Source organism: Pelobates fuscus, chromosome 12 (genome assembly GCF_036172605.1).
Source record: "Pelobates fuscus isolate aPelFus1 chromosome 12, aPelFus1.pri, whole genome shotgun sequence".
Taxonomy (NCBI): domain Eukaryota; kingdom Metazoa; phylum Chordata; class Amphibia; order Anura; family Pelobatidae; genus Pelobates; species Pelobates fuscus.
Genome location: NC_086328.1, coordinates 60,341,733 through 60,364,194, shown reverse-complemented (window position 1 = coordinate 60,364,194; position 22,462 = coordinate 60,341,733). Strand labels below are relative to the sequence as shown.

The following is a 22,462-nucleotide window of genomic DNA, read 5'->3' as shown; positions in this document are numbered from 1 at the left end:
TACAGAGTAACATGGCTTCCCTCTATATACCATGTAAACATGGCTCCCTCTATATACAGAGTAACATGGCTCCCTCTATATACAGAGTAACATGGCTCCCCTCTATATACAGTGTAAACATGGCTCCTCTCTATATACAGAGTAACATGGCTCCCTCTATATACAGTGTAAACATGGCTCCTCTCTATATACAGAGTAACATGGCTCCCCTCTATATACAGTGTATACATGGCTCCTCTCTATATACAGAGTAACATGGCTCCCTCTATATACAGTGTAAACATGGCTCCTCTCTATATACAGAGTAACATGGCTTCCCTCTATTTACCGTGTAAACATGGCTCCTCTCTATATACAGAGTAACATGGCTCCCCTCTATATACCGTGTAAACATAGCTCCCTCTATATACAGAGTAACATGGCTCCCCTCTATATACAAAGTAACATGGCTTACCATTCGACGTCTTCTTTTTTCTAAAATCTTCATTTTAAAGCCCCAAAAAAGGCCAAATAAAAAGCCATCATACCCGTCGAACTTAAAAATAAAATAAAAAACCCGATCGCAAAAAATTAATCCATCTTCACCCATGGAGGGCTCCGCGCAGACTAGGGTATTAACATATACCCTATTGTTACAATTGTTACTTGAAAAGCGTGAGGAATGCCGTTGGGGTACCACATGCTCATTTGTTATACCTCCATGCACTACAAAAATAAAGAATTTTAAAAAATAAATAAATAAAAAATAAAAAAATAATAAAGAAAATAATAATAAAAAAACATGTATGCAGCTTCCAAATGAATCTAAAATGGATTCTGTCCAGGAGGTGGGAGGGTCTAGGAGGGAGGGTCTGCTGCTGATTGGCTGGAATGTGTCTGCTGACTGTGAGGTACAGGGTCAAAGTTTACTCAATGATGAAGAACAGGGGGCGGACCGAACATCGCATATGTTCGCCGTCCGCGGCGGACGCGAACACGCGATGTTCGCCGGGAACTATTCGCCAGCGAACCGTTTGGGACATCTCTAGTCACAACTTGTACAAGCACCAACTAGAATGGACGCTTGTCTGGACCTGGTTTTAACAAACAACGTTGATCTTTTGACCAACATTCAAGTAGGTGAGCACTTGGGGTATGGGGTATACTAAAACATAGAATTTTAAAAAGGCCAATTTCAATAAGTTAAGAGAAGCTCTACAATATATTGACTGGCATAAACTCTTTAGTGAAAAGAACACTGAGGATAAATGGATCATCTTCCAACAAATATTAGAAAGGTACATTTCTCAGTATGTACCATTGGGAAATAAATATAAAATAAACCAATTAAAACCAATGTGGCTTAGTAGAGAAGCAAAACGAGATTAAAAATAAGAAAAGGGCATTTAAAGCATTTAAATCGGACAAATCAGATGCATCTTATAAAAGATATAAGGAAGCAAATAATGCGTGCATTGTTGCACGCAAATAATGCGTGCAACAAATAAGATTGTTGAAGAATGAGTTGTTAGTAATAATGCATTTCTCCATGCATCAGAACTGCAAGAAATGCACCGCAGGCGGCAAATGTTTCTTTTTTTATATGTTCCAATATTTTCGGGGCTACCCCAACTCAAGAAAAATATATATATATATAAAAAAAGGCAATTAGACTTGCTAAAGGCAATTAGACTTGCTAAACTTCAAAATAAAAAAAAAGATAGCTAAAGAGAGCAAAACCAACCCGAAAGCATTTTTTAAGTACATAAATTCTAAAAAAAACAAAAATGAAAGTGTAGGTACACTAAAAACTGAAACGTGTGTGTTAGTTAATGAAGACCAGGAAAAGGCAGTAATTTCAAATAACTATTTTTCCTCCGTATATATTAAGGAAGAACCCATGGCAATAGATGTGCAAATGATTGCTACTAAAAACTTGCAGAATAATTGTAATTGGTTAACTCAAGACAAGGTGCTGCAGCAACTAAAGAAAGTTAATATAAACAAAGCTCTAGGGCCTGACGGTATCAATCCAAGTCTACTTAACCCCTTCAGGACGGAGTCAATAGTGCACGTTCTGATCAAAACAAAACGTAAGCAATAACTGGAATTTGCACTATATGTCTGTTCACCCGTAGTTCCCCTCTTTCAAATTATATGCACCCACACTTATTATATATCATTTTGTTCAGGAGAAACAGGGCTTTAATCTATCATTAACTATTCATATATGGAACATAATTTATTATGAATAAAATAAAAAAAAAATGGGAGAAAATAAGATTTTTTTTAAAATTTGCATTTCCGTCTGACATTTTAACTGTGAATGTCATAACACTGTTAGGTTTTACTGCAAATAAATGCACATATTTGTAATCAGCGATGTCTCACGAGTACAACAGTACCCCCCATTAACAGGTTTTATGGTGTTTTGGAAAGTTACAGGGTCAAATATAGAACATTCCATTTTCAAATTGAAATTTTCCAGATTAGTAATGTTACCTTTGAGACGGTGTGGTAGCCAAGGAATGAGAATTACCCCCATAATGGCATAGCATTTGAAAAAGTAGACAAGCCAAGGTATTGAAAGTGGGGTATGTTTATTCTTTTTTAGTAGCCACTTAGTCACAAACACTGGCCAAAGTTAGCGTTCATATTTGTTTTTGTGTGAAAAAAGCAAAAAACGAATATTTGGCCAGTGTTTGTGACTAAGTGGCTACTAAGAAAGACTGGACATACCCCACTTGCAATACCTCGGGTTGACTACTTTTGCAAATGGTATGCCATCATGGGGGTAATTCTCATTCCTGGGCTACCATACGCTCTCAAAGGCAACATAACCAATCTGGCAAATTTCAATGTGAAAAAAATTAAATGCAAGCCTTATATGTGACTCTCTAACTTTCCAAAACACCATAAAACCTGTACATGGGGGGTACTGTTATTCTCGGGAGACTTCACTAAACACAAATATTAGTGTTTTAAAACAGTAAAACATATTACATCAATAATATAGACCATAAAAGTGCCGTTCGCTTGTAAAAAATGCGAAAAACGTCACTTTTACTTAAAATATCATCGTTGTAATACAATTTACCAATTTGAAACACTAATATTTGAGTTCAGTAAAGTCTCCCGAGTAAAACAGTACCCCCTATGTACAGGTTTTATGGTGTCTTGGAGAGTTACAGGGTCAAATATAGTGCTTGCGAATTAAATTCTCTGCACTTTCTCCCTGTGTTGTCAGGCATGTCAATCAAATTTCAATTAATCAAATCACATAATTACGTGAAAAGATTATTTAAATATACACGTAGAATTTTAATATATATGCATTTATAGGTATTTAAATTCTACGTGTATACTAATGTAATATTTTATGTAATTATATGTATTTATCTATATATATATATTTGCGGTTATTTGTATTTTATATATAGATAGATATATATAGAATGTCATTCTCAGTGTATTTTGTTACCGATATATATATATATTAATAACAAAATACAGTTAGAATGAAATTACATATGCATATATAATTTATATTAAATTTTGTTTCAATATTTTATTTATTTATTTTATTATTTTATTTATTTATTATTTTAATTACCGTATATACTCGAGTATAAGCCGACCCGAATATAAGCCGAGGCCCCTAATTTTACCCCAAAAAACTGGGAAAACGTATTGACTCGAGTATAAGACTAGGGTGGGAAATGCAGCAGCTGCTGGTAAATTTCTAAATAAAATTAGATCCTTAAAAAATTATATTAATTGAATATTTATTTACAGTGTGTTTATATAATGAATGCAGTGTGTGTATGAGAATGCAGTGTGTGTGTGTATGAGAATGCAGTGTGTGTATGAGAATGCAGTGTGTGTATATGAATGCAGTGTGTGTGTGTATGAGAATGCTGTGTGTATGAGTGCAGTGTGTGTATGAGTGCAGTGTGTGTATAAGTGCAGTGTGTGTGTGTGTGTGAATGCAGTGTGTGTGTGTGAATGCAGTGTGTGTGTATGAATGCTGTGTGTGTGTGTATGAATGCTGTGTGTGTGTATGAATGCTGTGTGTATGAGAATGCTGTGTGTATGAGTGCAGTGTGTGTGTGTATGAGTGCAGTGTGTGTGTATGAGTGCAGTGTGTGTGTATGAGTGCAGTGTGTGTGTATGAGTGCAGTGTGTGTGTATGAATGCAGTGTGTGTGTATGAGTGCAGTGTGTGTGTGTATGAGTGCAGTGTGTGTGTATGAGTGCAGTGTGTGTATGAGTGCAGTGTGTGTATGAGTGCAGTGTGTGTGTATGAGAATGCTGTGTGTATGAGTGCTGTGTGTGTGTATGAATGCAGTGTGTGTGTATGAATGCAGTGTGTGTATGAATGCAGTGTGTGTGTGTATGAGTGCAGTGTGTGTGTATGAATGCAGTGTGTGTATGTGTGTGCGTAATGCAGAGTGTGATGCAGAGCCTTGGTGGGGGGTGGGCATTTTTTATTTTTTAATTATTATTTTAATAGTTTTTTTTGTTTCATTACATTTTTTTATTATTATAATTTTTTTATTTTATTATTATTTTTTATTTTATTATTATTTTTATTTTATTATTTTAATTTTTTTATTAATATATATACAATTTTTCGTCCCCCCTCCCTGCTTGCTAGCTGGCCAGGGAGGGGGGCTCTCCTTCCCTGGTGGTCCAGTGGATGGGCACTGTGTAGGAGGGGGCTGTGGGGGCTGCAGAGAGATGTTACTTACCTGTCCTGCAGCTCCTGTCAGCTCTCTCCTCCTCCACCGGTCCGTTCAGCACCTCGGTCAGCTCCCAGTGTAAATCTCGCGAGAGCCGCGGCTCTCGCGAGATTTACACTGTGAGCTGACAGAAGAGCTGAACGGACCGGCGGAGGAGGAGAGAACTGACAGGAGCTGCAGGAAAGGTAAGTAACATCTCTCTGCAGCCCCCACAGCCCCAGTCTGTATTATGGCAATGCAAATTGCCATAATACAGGCAATTGACTAGAGTATAAGCCGAGTTGGGGTTTTTCAGCACAAAAAATGTGCTGAAAAACTCGGCTTATACTCGAGTATATACGGTATACGTATTTATATATAATATATATATGTAAATCTATTATATATATAATATATATACATATTATATATATGTAACGTCATTCTAAGTGTATTTTAATATTAATATATGTACTTATATTAATATTAAAATACACTTTGTATGACGTTATATATATATAATATGTATATATATTATATATATATAATATATATACATATTATATATATATAAAAATATATTTAATTTATTTTTAAACATGTTTATTTTTTTTTTTTTACACCTCCTACCAGCAGGGGGACTGTCTGATATTTCAAACAGTCCCCCTGCTGGCAGATCCATAGCCAGCTATAGGGGGCCATGTGATCGCTCTTTGAGAGCGATCACATGGCCCCCGGGGGCCTCATTTGCCGTAAGGGGGCTGCCTGGGCTCTCAGGCAGCCCCCCAGAAGAGGATCGCGGCGGAGGTAAGTACATCTCACCTCCTGGGGCTGCAAGCCGTTACGGCGTACCATGCCGTCGCAACGGCTTTAAAGCCCATTTAATGCGTGACGGCATGGTACGTCGTAACGGCGGGAAGGGGTTAAGGAACTAAGTGTAGAAATAAGTGAACCTCTGTTTTTAATCTTTCAAGATTCTTTTTTTTCAGGAAGTGTTCCGGAGGGTTGGAGGAAGGCAGATGTGGTTCCTATATTCAAAAAGGGTTCAAAATCCTTGCCTGGAAATTATAGACCTGTGAGCTTAAAGGGAAACTCCAGTGCCAGAAAATCGATCCGTTTTTCTGGCACTGGAGGGTCCCTCTCCCTCCCACCCACCAATCCCCGGTTACTGAAGGGGTGAAAACCCCTTCAGTCACTTACCTGGGACAGCGGTGATGTCCCTCGCCGCTGTCTCCACCTCCGCGACGCTCCTCCTAATGATTACGTCGGCCGGTGGGCGAGACTAATCTCGCTCACCGGCCGAGGAGACCTAATGCGCATAAATTCCGCGCATGCGCATTACATCTCCCCCATAGGAAAGCATTGAAAAATCATTTCAATGCTTTCCTATGGGGTTTTGAGCGACGCTGGAGGTCCTCACACAGCGTGAGGACGTCCAGCGACGCTCTAGCACAGGAAACCTGTGCTAGAACCCAGGAAGTGACCTCTAGTGGCTGTCTAATAGACAGCCACTAGAGGTGGAGTTAACCCTGCAATGTAAATATTGCAGTTTATGAAAAACTGCAATAATTACACTTGCAGGGTTAAGGGTAGTGGGAGTTGGCACCCAGACCACTCCAATGAGCAGAAGTGGTCTGGGTGCCTGGAGTGTCCCTTTAACTTCTGTGGCTGGTAAAATATTTGAAAGATTCGTAAGGGATAATATTCAAGAATTCCTTGAGAAGAAAATGGTTATCAGCAAAAATCAGCACGGTTTTATGAAGCACAGGTCATGTCAAACTAACTTGATTGCGTTCTACGAAGAAGTAAGTAGAAGTATAGATCAGGGTGTTGCAGTTGATGTGATCTATTTGGATTTTGCCAAGGCATTTGATACAGTTCCACACAAGGAAATCGGTCTAGATGAAAATGCTTGTTCTTGGGTAGAACATTGGCTTAAAAACAGAGTACAAAGAGTTGTTATTAATGGTAAATTTTAAAGCTGGACAGAGGTGGCAAGTGGAGTCCCTCAGGGGTCTGTTCTGGGACCCCTTCTATTTAACATGTTTATAAATGATCTTGAAGACAGCATTGAAAGTCATGTCTCAGTGTTGACACAAAACTCTGTAAAATAATACAATGTGAGCAAGATATTACTTTGCTGCAGAGGGATTTAGATAGACTAGGGGAATGGGCACTCAAATGGCAGATTAAATTTAATGTTGAAAAATGCAAAGTTATGCACTTTGGCGTAAAGAATACACAAGCAACGTATATCCTTAATGGAAGCGAATTAGGGATAACAACACACGAAAAGGACTTGGGAATTGTTATAGACAACAAACTTTGCAACAATGTGCAATGTCAATCAGCAGTGACCAAGGCCAGTAAGGTATTGTCATGCATGAAAAAGGGCATTCATTCTCGGACGAGAATATCATTTTGCCTCTTTATAAATCACTGGTAAGACCACATATTGAATATGCTGTGCAATTTTGGGCACCTGTTCTAAAGAAGGATATTATGGCACTAGAAAAAGTGCAGAGGCGGGCTACAACATTTTGGAACATATCAGCTATAAAGAAAAGTTGACAAATTTAAACCTATTTAGTTTAGAAAAACGTCGCCTGAGAGGGGATATGATAACATTATACATATATATTTGGGGCCAATACAAACCATTGTGTGGAAATCTATTCACAAACCAGACTTTACATAGGACACAAGGACATGCGTTTAGACTTGAAGAAAAAAGATTTTGTCTAAGGCAAAGGAAAGGTTTTTTTACTGTAAGAACAATCAGGATGTGGAATTCTCTGCCTGAAGAAGTGGTTTTATCAGAGTCCATACAGATGTTCAAACAGCTACTAGATGCATACTTGCCAAAACAGAATATTCAAGGATATAATCTTTCAATGTAGGGTAATAACTGCTTGATCCAAGGATAAATCTGATTTTTTTTTCCTAGCTTGTTGCAAAATTGTGCTTCAAACTGGGGTTTTTTGCCTTCTTTTGGATCAACAGCTAAAAACAAATGTGAGGAAGGCTGAACTTGATGGGCGCAAGTCTCTTTTCAGCTATGTAACTATGTAACTATGTAGAGGCTTGTGAAGGCCTTTTCTCCATGCATCAGGAGTTGAGCATTTCTCCATGCATCAGAACTGCAAGAAATGCACCGCAGGCGGCAAATGTTTCTTTTTTTATATGTTCCAATATTTTCGGGGCTACCCCAATTTAAGAAAAAAAAAAATATATATATATAAAAAAAAAAAAAAACAGTGTTGGCTACCTCCTCCTCCTCCACCACTGCTTCCACCTACACCGCCACGGTCACCGCCTCCTCAACCTATGGGTCACTTAGTATAAACTATGTACACAATAGCAGAGGCTTGTGTAAGCCTTTTCAGGAGTTGAGCTCAGTTTTAACAATGAATGAAACTCCAACCCTCTCTCAAATGGATAATTCTGGTGATCCTCCTGACAGTCATGCTTTAGATTTTGATTTATGTTCTTCCAAAGCTAAAATCAAAGATTCCATCTAGTGCTATTTCATGGCTCAGCTGTATTTTAAATTTTTAAGTTATTTTAAGTGATTTCCCTATCCACATTAGTTTGCAGGGCACTTGTCCTACTCTTACCCTCATTTAACTTCATTTTTCAGCCCTCTAGCCCTCTCCAGGACTTTTTAGAGGCATTTTTGTGGCTAAAAGTTCGGGTCCCCATTGACTTTTTTTTCAAAGTTCGGCCGAACCCACCGGACCCGAACATCCAGGTGTCCGCTTAACTCTACTCAGTACCTGTTAACAACTGCAAAGAATGTGTGGAGTGAAGTCCAAAAAAGGACTATTGGTGAAGAGTAAACCAAAGTAGTTATTGTAGTGGAGATAAGATCAGTACTGATCTGGCCCTTCGTGGCCACCTGAGCTTAAATCTGAAGAGTTGCCCAACTAGCGAAACGAGCGTCGGGGCTTCATTCTTCACTCGTGGTCAGTCTGTATATTTCCAACAGAAATATATGGTAGTACCCCTATATCACAGGGAAATATAGATTTCTGTGTTTTTTTTAGCTACCAGCATACTGAATTTTTTTATGTAACTGTGAAGAACTCCTCATGCCTTACCTATAATAATTAGATAATTAGCCCCCCACCCCCAGACTCTTCAGAAATCTTTACTTATTTATTTTATAGTGGAATAAAGGATTTGCTAAATTACATGCTCTTCAGGTAAGGCTGTCATTTTGGGGTCTGACTGTCCAGATTTGCTGGTTCAAACTCCCTTCAGTGCACCAGGGGCTGACACAATTGCACCCCACACAGCTCCCCACATCATCTAAGAAGATTGCACCAACAGAGGACCATGATGCCCGATGCTTCCTCGGTCCTGACACCAATATCTCTTGATATTGGTGTCAATATCTCCCTCCCTCCCCCCCCCCCCCCCCTCCCGGGTGCTATATGTGCTCACTAGAACCAGTAAACTTTATGGGACATTGACCAGTGTCTCAGGGAAAGCCGCCACTGTTGTGACATGGGAGAGGGTGTGCTAACTGTCCTCCAATACAAGACCATTAGCCCAGTCTTCTGTGCTTAGATGTACTGTGCGTCCAGAGTACTAAGAGCTTTCTCCTGTGCAAATACCCATGCATGTTTCTGTGCAAATGTACAACATGCATTCCTATGCAAATAGCTGTGCAGCCTGCATTGCTACACAAATATATGTGCAATCTGCACTCCTGTGCAACATGTATTCCTGTGCCAGTCACCAGCACACTGTTCCTCTGTATAATTTATACCCACCTGTATCCTAGTACAAGTGCAACCTGGGTTTCCAACCAAGCTACCAAATACCACCTGTTTTCCTGTGTTAATACCCTTACTATCTGTGTCCCTGTGTGGGGATCAACATCCCTGTGTTCTTGTGTAAGGCAGACTTGTAAAGACTCAGGGCTACAACCTCAGCCTTGAGCCCTTTTGCCCTCCTGCTCAATCCCACGAGTTTTTACCTGTCAAACTGCCTGTACCTGTATTTTGGGCTCCTCCCACCAAACCCTGGAACTAACATGATGTTGCTTCTTCTCATAAATGATTTGCCGAATTATTTCCGTTGCTGATAAGAAAACCAGAAGTGCAATCTAATACTCAATTCCTCAACATGCCCAGTGCAAAATTATTCTGTTGATTTGCATTTAATGTGTGCGCTGCTTAACACTTACTTGAGTCGTTGCTCCCCATTCCCTTCAGAACAGCTTTCATTCCAGTTCTTTCTAGAAGACTAAGTATTTCTTGTGCTGCCAATGTTGTCTCCACTAGAACAGTCTCCAACTCCAGACTGACACTGACACTCTGCACATCTAAAAGTTAGAGAAATCATGAAATATTAGAAGACACTTTAATTTTTAAATTGTAAGCTCATTTGGGTAGGACCCTCTTTATCTACTGTTCTAGTATGTCATACACAAACTGTCAAATATATTTTAGAGGAGTGCTGATGATGCTTACCCTATACATCTTGTATGTAACAGAAATAAACAAGTCTCAGACGTGAAAAAAGAACATAAACAAATAATAGCACAGCTTTTAATGATGGGCAGTAAATTCAAATAATAATGAGGTGGCACACTTACTTGTTATTAAGCCTACTAATGATTGACTCAAATCCTATATGCAGTTGAGCTTTTTATAAGCAGTCCCCCACCTATCTGCTGGAGAATGTGGTTGTCAGTTAAAGAATACAGACATAGAGAGACTGATAGTGTGGTATGTCTCTGCAAATGGTATAAGGCAAAAAATATTTTGATTAAAATGAATGCTTGCCTTTTTTCAGATCTCAGGTAAATACAAGGCTATAGGCTATGAGGTGTGTAAACATTAGTGTCAGTAAAGGTGACACTCGGTTAGGTAGTCAGCCTGAAATCCTGGAGCTTTGTAAGATACCATCAAGACATGTTGCTTTCAATTATTTAGACAGTTAAAATAAACCAGAGGCATAACTAGAAACCACGGGGCCCCGGTGCAAAAAGTGCCCTTGGGCCCCCCACATACATCCCCGCCCCCCAAACATCTACCCCTACCCCATACATCCCACCCCGCCACATGCAGACAAACAGATACACACGCAGACACACATACATGTAGATACACACATACACATACAAACACACACATACACACAGAGACCCATACATACAGACACACACACAGAGACCCATACATACAGACACACAGACACATACACACAGACATACAAACACACACATACATACAGACACACACAGAGACCCATACAGAGACACACAAACACACACACAGATATACTGATACAGACAATCTCTATCACACACACAAACTGTTAAAAAAAAGTTAGTGTCTTCCCTAGGGTCCAGTGGCTGCCTCATGCTGATCGGAGTCAGAGCTCCCACTCTGACTTCCTCCTCTCCTCTTGCGTGGTGCTCTGTTGGCTGGGAAGAAGTGACGGCTTTCTACCATCTCTGACATCATCACTGGGGCCCAGTCGCGCTCCTAAAGCGCCACAGCGCAGACGGGTCCCAGGAAATCCATTGCCATTGGGTGACACCAAAAGCATGGGGCACCCGCTAGGCTACTTAAATGCGGACACGGCGGTTTTTCCACACGGTCGGAGCCACGCCAAAATGCTGGCGGGCACCCCTGTCCCAGGGGTCGACAGGGCGGCCGGGCCCCCTGGAATGATGACCCCGGTAGCAGCTGCGACCCCTGTGACCGTGGTAGTTCTGCCAGTGAAATAAACATATATGATAAACAAATAAAATAATGAGCCCTCCCTTATGCCAAGATGCATTTAGTTAAAATGCTTCTTCAGTTGGTGTTTATCCAATTCTGGTCTTCTTGTATTATACATATCATGCCCCTGCTCACTCTCTGCCATTTAAGAGATAAATTACATTGTTTATACAACCCTAGTCAGGCCTCCCTGCACTGTCCTGTAAAGAGACATATAATGTTTTGTTTAAACAAAACAAATAAAACCTGGAAATTGCACTATATGTCTGTTCAACCGTTTTTCACCTTTTTCATATTAACCCCTTAAGGACACAGTTTTAATTTTATGTCACATATAAATATATAAATTCTCACTATTACAAAAAAAATTCTAATTTTGGGGTATTATAGCAGTTTGACTGTTCAAATAACCCAACAAAGGGCTTCCATTTGATAAAGCAGACAGCCCAGGGTATCTTATATGGCGTATATTGTGCCTTAACTTGTCACCATTTTTTCACCAATTTATGTCAATGTTTGTGGTGAGGGGAAAAATATGGCATTTTTACATATGTTGCATTTTTGCTGAGTATTTGCTACACTTGATATGTGCCACTGTCATAAAATGCTCAGTTACATCTTCTGAGTAAAACAATATGCCCAATGTATGACCTAGACACTATTTTGTGAAGTTACAGTGCTGTAAAAGAGACGTGACAAGTTCAGGTTTTTAAGTGTGAATTTTCATGGAGGGTTTTGGTGCGCCTGTGTCCCACTTTGGAGCACGTTAGCAGGCCACATATGCCAACTACACCATAAAGGTATTGTGGTGGAATCTCGGTAAAAATAAATTTAGTAGGCCGAGATTACCACGTGGCATGTGTACGTGCATATGCTGACGTATCGATCAGTTGGTTGCACGAGGCAAGATACGATCAGTAGTGTACGGAGCATGTGCAAGAATACAGGATGTAGTATTCCCCCTCCTCCATTGTGCTGGACAAGCCATGCGGTCAAACAGGAAGTTAATTCTTATTTGTGTTGATTGGTTAAGAGAATGTGCGGGTGGAGCTTAATATGGGAGGAGTTATGTGCCTATATAAGGAGCCTGCACTATTGTCCGGGGCTCAGAACTTGCTGTATTTTGGTGACGCTAGTCCCTCTGAGTCCCGATCGGTGATCCAATAAAGAATCTCTTCCTTCCTGAAGAAACCTGTGTCCATCTCTCTGTGCTTGGCTTCCGTCAGTTTCTCCGGTATCATTTGGTGCATTGGCCGGGAAGCTCATCGTTCAACGGTAGCTGAGAGGCAGAGGCGTGAGACGGTCTATCTTTGCCCACGTTCTCTACGGCTGCACCCCTGAACTTCTGCGTGGACCTCCCTTCGTCTCGGCGCCACTGGTCTGTTGTCCAGGAGATCATCGGCCTCTACGTGAGAAGTGCTGGGGTGTCCCCGTCGATGAGTGTGAACTCAGGTTCAGGAACGAGGAGGTAAGACAACTGCTGTTTTAGACGGCAGGACCCACTAGGGGTATACCGATTGTGCGGTAGGCCCAAAGGGGTTTTGAATCTGTGTATCTGCCCCCTCTGTCGGAGGGAAGGAGCGAAGGCGCACCGCTCGATCGAACGCTCTTTAGTCAGACCGTTTGATTTTGTTAGTCAGGCGGGGTCCTGGTGTAAATAGCCCTAGCCGGACACCGGTGTCTTGTCTAGACTAGCGTTCTAGGGTGTATATTACGTTCGCTAGGTCGGAGGGACCGGGAGACTAAGCGGCGCCTGTGTAAATTCGGTTCGCTAGCTCTCAACCTATCTGGGCTAAGTGGGAAGGCGTGTAAATTTGGAACCCACTAGACTTTTGATAGTGCGACTAAGAGGCGCCTGTGTAAATTCGGTTCTCTAGCTCGCTATATGTGGTGATTGGGCAGTGTGGCTAACCAAAACGGGTGTATATAGTTTTAGGTAGTCCATCAAGGTACTGGCCAATAGTTTAGTTGGGAATTGTAAATGTGTTAACGATTGTTTAGTAAAGTGTATATCTTGTTAGATAGCGCGAGCTCAGCCGTCTAGCGAGAGTGTTAATAGTGTGTTGCTGTATTATAGTGCACGGTACCATAACCCTGTATATTTACTGACACTGTATATAAGTACTAATCATTGTCGTCCATTGCATGTTTAACACCATAACCACTAATAATTGTATTGTGACCTTAACTTGTGCTTTGACCTATGCTAACCGTACTGTAACCGCTATTTGTAAAAGACGATGTTACTGGGGTGTGTTATAGATGGGTAATTCGTATATAGAGAATTATAGCGTGGGTGACTGTATAGTTACGCCAAAGGGCATAATATTGATTATATAGTGACTGGTGTAACAGCTGTGTGTGTACGGGAATTCCCTGAGTGATTATTGTTATTGTGTACGTTTCACTTGGTAACCGTACCACGTGGTGCTGTTGCCAGAGGAAACGGGTGTGACTGTTGAATAGTACGCGTGTATAGTATTCGTTGTCGACGACGTTCCATTGTTAAGTATGGGTGCGTCGCAGTCAACGATTCCGGATCCCTTAGGTTGTATGGTGAAGAATTTTAAAAAGGGATTCAAGACATGTGATTTTGGGGTTAAAATGTCTCCTGTACGTTTGGTCACTTTGTGTACTAGGGAGTGGCCTACTTTGGTTGCGGCATGGCCGCCACGTGGCAGTTTGGATCCAACTCTGGTACAGCGCTTACACGTGGCTGTATCAGGTAGGCCTGAACTTTACGGCCAGTTTCCTTATGTTGATTGTTGGAGACAGGCCGTAAATGACTCGCCAAAATGGCTCCGGACATGCCACGAGGAGCAGTGTCGCCTCATGGTAGCTAGGACTTGTTCGTCCACTAGGACTGGTGTTAGGCCCATTTTGGACACGCCCCCTGAGTCCGAGATCCCTTTGCCGCCCCCTTACTTTCCGTTAAGAGGAAGTGACGCAAACGCAGGAAGTCCTGCAACCCTCCCCTCATTACCCCCATCCACTTCCGCTTCCTCCTCCAGTACAGGATCCACCCCCCCTCGTACTAAATCTCCCCTTCCGGAATCAGAACCAACCCCCATTAAAAACGAATATCCTGATTTGGCGCCACTTCAGACTTCCGGTCAAGCTTCATCTAGCTCGACTCGAAGTGTTCTATTTACAACCTTTTCCCAAAACCAAGCTCCCACATCCCCATGCCCTATTTCTCCCCGACTGGAACCTATGACTGACGCCCCTCCACGTAGCCCCATACAGACCCGACAGTTGACCGGTGCCCAACAATTAAGACACTATCAGATGCCTCTTCGTCTGAATCCTGGGCCAGCCTATATCGATGCCGCAGGCCAAATGGCACATGCTGACCCAGTCTTTGTATACGTCCCATTCACGACAACCGATCTTTTAAACTGGAAGACCCACAATTCCTCGTATACTGAGAAACCACAAGCTATGACTGATCTGTTCACCTCAATAGTACAGACACATAACCCGACATGGGCTGATTGCCAGCAGTTATTAATGACTTTGTTTAACAATGAGGAAAGGACAAGAATAAATCAAGCAGCCATTAAAGCACTAGAGGATAAAGCCCGTACTTTAAACCAAGCCAATCCATCAGCATGGGCCGCAACACATTATCCCAACACCGATCCCGATTGGAATGTAAATGGTGCTGATATGGCTCAACTCAGAGCCTATAGAGACGCTATAATTGCTGGCATGAAAGCCGGAGGAAAGAAAGCTATTAACATGTCGAAGACAGTTGAGGTGATTCAGAAAAGCGATGAAGCGCCCAGTGTCTTTTATGACCGATTATTGGAGGCATACCGCTTGTATACCCCCTTTAATCCGGAAGACGCAGATAATTCCCGAATGGTGAACTCCGCCTTTGTCAGCCAAGCTTACGGAGATATTAAGCGCAAGCTACAAAAGTTAGAAGGGTTTGCAGGTATGTCAATCACCCAACTAATGGAGGTAGCGAATAAGGTTTATATGAATAGGGAAACAGAAAGCAAGAAAGAGGAAGAGCGCAAGATGCGTAAAAAGGCTGATATGCTAGCGGTAGCGATCGCAGGCGTAGATAGACGGGGCCCAGATAGAGGCGATAGTAGATGGAGTAGGGAGCCTTTGAGTAGGAATCAGTGCGCGTATTGCAAGGAAGAAGGGCATTGGAGGAACGAATGTCCGCAAAGAGAGCAGTACGAGAGAGACCTACCCAGGGCAGGCTACGGAAACTTTAGAGGCAGAGCGAGAGGTAGAGGAGGCCCCGGAGGGAGTAATGGTTATAGAGGGAGTAATGGGAACAGAGGAAGTGTTAGGGAAGACAGGTATATTCCAGCAGCGCAAAGGTCCCGCGATAGAGAAGGCAGGGACTTCGTAGGATTGGCTGACACGGTCATGGAGGACTATTGATACCGACCGGGCTCCATCCCCCTTGGTCGAGCGGAGCCTATGGTCGATGTATCAATAGGGGGGAAAAGGAGTGCGTTCATGATCGACATTGGTGCTGAACATTCAGTGGTGACTAATCTAGTTGCTCCTCCATCTGGAAGGACTATTACTGTGATAGGAGCAACTGGAAGAAGTGCTGAAAAACCGGTTCTTAAAAGTCGACTCTGTACATTGGGAGGCCACGTAGTAAAACATCAATTCCTTTATATGCCTGAATGTCCAGTCCAATTGCTGGGACGTGATATGCTATCAAAATTACAAGCGCAGATTACGTTCCTACCAAATGGAACAACATCTTTAAAGTTTAATGGACCTTCAGGTATCATGACATTATCCGTACCAAAGGAAGAAGAGTGGCGACTTTATACAGCGTTGACTAGCCAAAACCCTAGGAGTGATGAGACATTATTTAATATACCAGGAGTTTGGGCAGAGAACAACCCACCAGGACTGGCCCGCAATATTCCACCTATAAAAATTTAAATAAAACTTGGGGTTTATCCAGTGAGCCTAAGACAATACCACATCCCGCAGAAGGCTAAGAAGAACATCCAATCTTATCTGGATAAGTTCATACGGTATGGTATCCTAAAATTCTGTACTTCCCCCTGGAACACCCCATTGCTGCCTGTTCAAAAGCCCGGTACAGATGAGTATCGACCTGTGCAGGACTTGAGAGCAGTCAATGATGCGGTTGTTAGTATACATCCAGTTGTACCCAATCCATATAACCTGCTTGCTTTAATTCCGGGCGGGGCTACCTACTTTACAGTCTTAGACCTCAAAGATGCCTTCTTTTGCCTCCGAATTGCCGCAGAAAGTCAATGTATTTTCGCTTTCCAATGGGAGAACGCTGTAACGGGCTCAAAACGCCAAATGACTTGGACAAGACTGCCCCAAGGGTTTAAAAATTCACCTACCCTATTTGGTTCAGCCCTAAGTCAAGATCTACTGGATTTCGAGTCCATCCCAGGAGAGTGTGTATTGTTACAATATGTAGATGACTTGTTGATAGCAGCAGTTACAAAAGAAATCTGTCAGCAAGCAACGCACGATCTACTGCACATTCTCTGGAAAGCAGGATACAAGGTGTCTAGAAAGAAGGCTCAGTTGTGTTTGCCAACTGTCAAATATCTGGGATTCCATATCTCTGAAGGTCAAAGAATTATGGGGCCAGAGAGAAAAGAAGCTGTCTGCCAAATACCAATACCCAAGAATAGAAGACAAGTGCGAGAATTCTTGGGGGCAGCAGGCTTCTGTAGGATATGGATTCCCAGCTATGCGATACTGGCAAAACCTCTGTACGCAGCTATCAAAGGTACAGAGCACGACCCCTTCTTATGGACCCAAGAACAGCAAACGGCATTTGAAGATGTGAAGAAGGCTTTGATGAGTGCCCCAGCATTAGGTCTACCTGATCACACACGACCATTCTACCTGTATGTACATGAGCAAAGAAGAATGGCTGTGGGAGTATTGACACAGTACTTGGGATCATGGCAAAGACCTGTTGCCTACATGTCTAAGCAATTGGATGCAGTGGCCAGCGGACTTCCACCTTGTCTAAGAGCCGTAGCTGCAGCCGCCCTGCTAGTAGCTGAAGCCGATAAACTCACTCTGGGTCAAGAACTTTATGTACGAGTCCCACATGCAGTACAGACGTTGTTGGATTACAAAGGAAATCATTGGTTTAGTAACAGCCGTATGACCAAGTATCAAGCAATGTTGTGTGAAAACCCAAGAGTGCATTTAGAGACTGTAAACACCTTAAATCCAGCTACCCTTTTGCCACAACCTACTGAAAGTCAACATGATTGTTTGGAAGTAATGGATGAAGTATTCTCAAGTAGACCAGATCTTCGTGATTTTCCCATCCAGAACCCCGATGTTCAATATTATACCGACGGCAGTAGTTATGTGAAAGAAGGGATCCGCTATGCAGGATATGCAGTAACAACAATAGACAAGGTGATAGAAGCTCGGCCACTGGCGAAAGGAACATCAGCACAAAAGGCAGAATTAATAGCACTAACACGAGCGTTACAATTGGCTGAAGGTTTAAGAGTAAACATCTATACGGACTCCAAATATGCGTTTTTAACCACTCATGCCCACGGAGCCTTGTATAAAGAAAGAGGACTACTGAATTCAGAAGGCAAAGAAATCAAATACGCAGCTGAAATCCTACAACTATTTGAAGCAGTGTGGGAGCCGAAAGAAGTCGGTATCATACATTGCCGAGCGCATCTGAGAGGAGATGGTGATGTAACCAAGGGAAACCGGATGGCAGATAGTGCAGCTAAGCGTGCTGCTGAATCAGGAAGACAGGAGTATGTGGGGCATATAGCTGCTCTTATACCAACCCCACTGTCCCAATGGACTCCAGTTTATACAGCTCAAGAAGAGGAGTGGTTAAAGACTGAACCAGGGAAGTATTTGGAGAACAAGTGGTATCAGCTAGAAGATGGAAGAATAGTCATACCAGCATCACTAGCGGTAGAAATTGTCCAAAATTATCACAACGGGACACATTCTGGGAGAGACAGTACTGAAGAATCTCTCAGAAAACATTTCTACATACCAAGATTGTCCAACTTGACTCAGGCCATTGTACGAAGATGTGTAACATGTGCTAAAAATAATGCAAGACAAGGACCAGTAAAGCCACCAGGAGTCCAGTTTATGGGGGGACTCCCCATGTCCGATCTACAAATAGACTTTACAGTGATGCCTAAATCGGGTGGACATCGTTACCTGTTGGTAATTGTGTGCACCTATTCAGGCTGGGTAGAAGCATGTCCTACTCGTACAGAGAAAGCAGGAGAAGTTGTAAGATTTCTGCTACGAGAAATAATACCCCGATATGGACTACCCTGTTCTATAGGATCGGACAATGGTCCAGCTTTTGTTCATCAGTGCCTACAACAACTGACTCATATGCTAGGTATAAAGTGGAGGCTTCATACTGCATATAGACCCCAGAGTTCTGGTAAGGTAGAGAGAATGAATAGAACTATAAAGAACCAGTTGGCTAAAATGTGTCAGGAAACCCAACTTAAGTGGAACGTTCTCTTACCCATAGCTCTATTGCGAATCCGCAGTACCCCTACCAGAAGGATGGGCCTCTCTCCTTTTGAAATTATGTATGGGCGACCACCTCCCGTACTTGGTAACTTAAGGGGGGATTTGAGTCAGTTGGGAGAAGGAATTACCCGGCAGCAGGTTGTAGAGTTGGGTAAGACTATGGAGGAGGTACAGAAATGGGTACAAGATAGATTACCTGTGAATATTTATCCCCCTGTTCATAGTTATCATCCAGGAGATCAAGTGTGGATTAAAGAGTGGAATAATGTACCGTTAGGGCCCAAGTGGAGAGGTCCTTATGTTGTTCTTTTGTCTACCCCTACAGCGATAAAAGTAGCCGAAGTGACTCCGTGGATACATCACTCCAGGGTTAAGCCAGCAGCAGTCGATTCTTGGCAAGTTACAGCAGATCCAGAGAATCCCTGCAAGATCCGGTTAAAATGCACTACTCAGTCGGAGTAACGAGGAATCGTGTGGATTACAAATTTTATTGTTACAGGGATTTGGTGCGTGAGTGAGAAGGCCATAATAAAGCCTGTCCGCTTACCAACACATAGTATATAAGCCAGGAAAGTCTCGAAGGGACACCTGTGAAGACGAGCAGAACTCCATTCCCTGCAGCCCTCACATCCTGGAAGCTGAGGCGCCTTCGCACGGACGAAGACTGAGGATGACGGCGAAAGATGTGCTTTTGATAGTGTTTATTTATATGTGTTTTTATATTCAGGAAGGTAGAGGTACCGACACTCCTAGCTGTGAGGTATGCATTAAGACTACGAGAACAGGTAACCATATTTCCCAAACCCTAATTTGGCATTCACAATACGAGTGTAAAGGAGATGTATCGAGATGTAGATACTTAAATATAGACTATAGTGTGTGCCATTTAGGAGTAGGAGAACCTAAGTGCTTCAGTCCGGAGTATCAACCTCGTACAATTTGGTTGACTCTCAGGAATGGAGATCCTCAGGGGACCCTAATTAACAAGACGGTGTTAGAATCCGTACATTCTTCGGGTGTTCTGCTATTTGATGCGTGTAAAGCGATATCGAGTGGTAGAAAGCCGTGGAATGTATGTGGGGATCTTAGATGGGAGAGGACGTATGGGTCTAATGATAAATATATTTTTCCCAGTAGTAAAAATAAATATGTAAGTCCTAGATGCCCAAATAAAGACTATAACTTTTGCCCATATTGGTCTTGTGTAGGGTGGGCGACTTGGGGACAGACAGTAGATAAAGACATGATAGTGACTAAGTTGCCGACTAGCCCATATTGTAAGTCTATGGAATGTAATCCCATCCATATACTTATAAATAACCCCGATAAGTTCTTAGACAAATATGGCAATTTATTTGGGTTTCAGATATACGGGACGGGTTTAGATCCTGGGACATTATTATTTATAGGGATAGAGACTGATACGGTATCCTCCCAAACTCATCAAGTATACCATTCCTTTTATGAAGAGATGAGTATAGATAATAAGATCCCCCATAATGCTAAAAACCTGTTCATCGATTTAGCCGAAAGTATTGCCGGTAGTCTTAATGTTACCAACTGCTATGTGTGTGGAGGTACTAACATGGGAGACCAATGGCCTTGGGAAGCAAAGGAGGTAATGTCCGGTTCTGAGGCAGTTGACCAACTAATATCTACACAAGCCGATTATCATATGAGTGTTAGAGGTAAATCTGAGTGGAGATTAAAGACCTCCATCATAGGTTATGTTTGCATAGCAAGGAAAGGAATAATGTATAATACTTCTGTAGGAGAATTAACTTGTCTAGGGCAAAAAGCTTATGATGATGATACTAAGAATACAACTTGGTGGTCGGCTTCAAATGTCTCAGAACCATCTAACCCGTTTGCTAGATACGCCACTTTAAAGGATGTGTGGTTTGATTTATCCATCGCATCTACCTGGAGAGCCCCAGCAAATTTGTACTGGATCTGTGGTAAGAAAGCCTATTCGGAGTTGCCACAGGACTGGGAAGGGGCATGTGTGTTGGGTATGCTCAAACCATCCTTCTTCTTGTTACCGATTGAAACAGGTGAGACTTTAGGTGTTAAAGTGTATGATGTGAATCATAGGAAGAAAAGGGGACCCATAGAGATAGGCACCTGGGAAGATAATGAATGGCCTCCCCAGTGTATCATAGATTATTATGGGCCAGCCACGTGGGCTGAGGATGGTACCTTTGGTTACAGAACCCCTATTTATATGCTCAACCGTATTATAAGATTACAGGCGGTGGTTGAGATTATCACTAACGAAACATCACAAGCGCTCAATCTTCTAGCGAAGCATAACACCAGGATGAGGACAGCAGTCTACCAAAATAGATTAGCCTTGGATTACCTTTTGGCAGTAGAGGGAGGTGTATGTGGGAAGTTTAACCTGAGCAATTGCTGTCTTCAAATAGATGACGAAGGGCAAGCAATAGCTGAGCTTACTAGCCATATGGTTAAACTAGCGCATGTGCCTACTCAGGTATGGAAAGGGTATAATCCAAGTAGTTGGTTTGGTAGCTGGTATGAGTGGTTTGGAGGGCTTAAGGCAGTGGTAGGTGGAGTCCTACTGATTTTAATGTTGTGTCTACTCCTGCCGTGTCTTAAACCCTTAGTAGTTAGGTCTGTGCAAAGCCTGATAGGAAATATAGCAGAGAGGAAGGCTGCTGCACAGATAATGGTGATTTATAAGTATAAGGCTTTAGATCAGGGAGAACCAATGCAGGAAGATGAGTGTTAAAAGATTCACATCATAAGTTAAGTCTGGTCTGGTTCAAGGTAACTTGCGGTGTATGCAAACTAAGGTTAAGTGATGCCTCAAGTAATTGTAAAATATCAAGAGGCATCAAAGGGGGGAATGTGGTGGAATCTCGGTAAAAATAAATTTAGTAGGCCGAGATTACCACGTGGCATGTGTACGTGCATATGCTGACGTATCGATCAGTTGGTTGCACGAGGCAAGATACGATCAGTAGTGTACGGAGCATGTGCAAGAATACAGGATGTAGTATTCCCCCTCCTCCATTGTGCTGGACAAGCCATGCGGTCAAACAGGAAGTTAATTCTTATTTGTGTTGATTGGTTAAGAGAATGTGCGGGTGGAGCTTAATATGGGAGGAGTTATGTGCCTATATAAGGAGCCTGCACTATTGTCCGGGGCTCAGAACTTGCTGTATTTTGGTGACGCTAGTCCCTCTGAGTCCCGATCGGTGATCCAATAAAGAATCTCTTCCTTCCTGAAGAAACCTGTGTCCATCTCTCTGTGCTTGGCTTCCGTCAGTTTCTCCGGTATCAGTATACCATTTCTTAAAGAAGACATCGCAGGGTATTTCAAAAGGCATATTTTGAACCTTAGCGTGGGATCATTTTTCCACTAGCTTGTACCAAGTGTAGTGGTAATAAGCATTTTTCTGCCTTTTTGACACACAAAGTGAGTTTGCACAGTATATTTAGCAAACCTTATGTGAGCTACGGCTGTATAATA

General features: G+C 42.2%; 1 protein-coding gene across 1 annotated transcript in view; it reads right to left on the bottom strand.

Moving 5' to 3' along the window:
- CCS (copper chaperone for superoxide dismutase) overlaps nt 1-22,462 on the bottom strand; it is a 392,297-nt gene that overhangs the window by 243,337 nt on the left and 126,498 nt on the right. Inside the window, exon 3 of the mRNA XM_063438512.1 lies at nt 9,894-10,031. Within this exon, the coding sequence (XP_063294582.1) occupies nt 9,894-10,031 (138 nt within the window). The remainder of the gene's footprint in view (nt 1-9,893; nt 10,032-22,462) is intronic.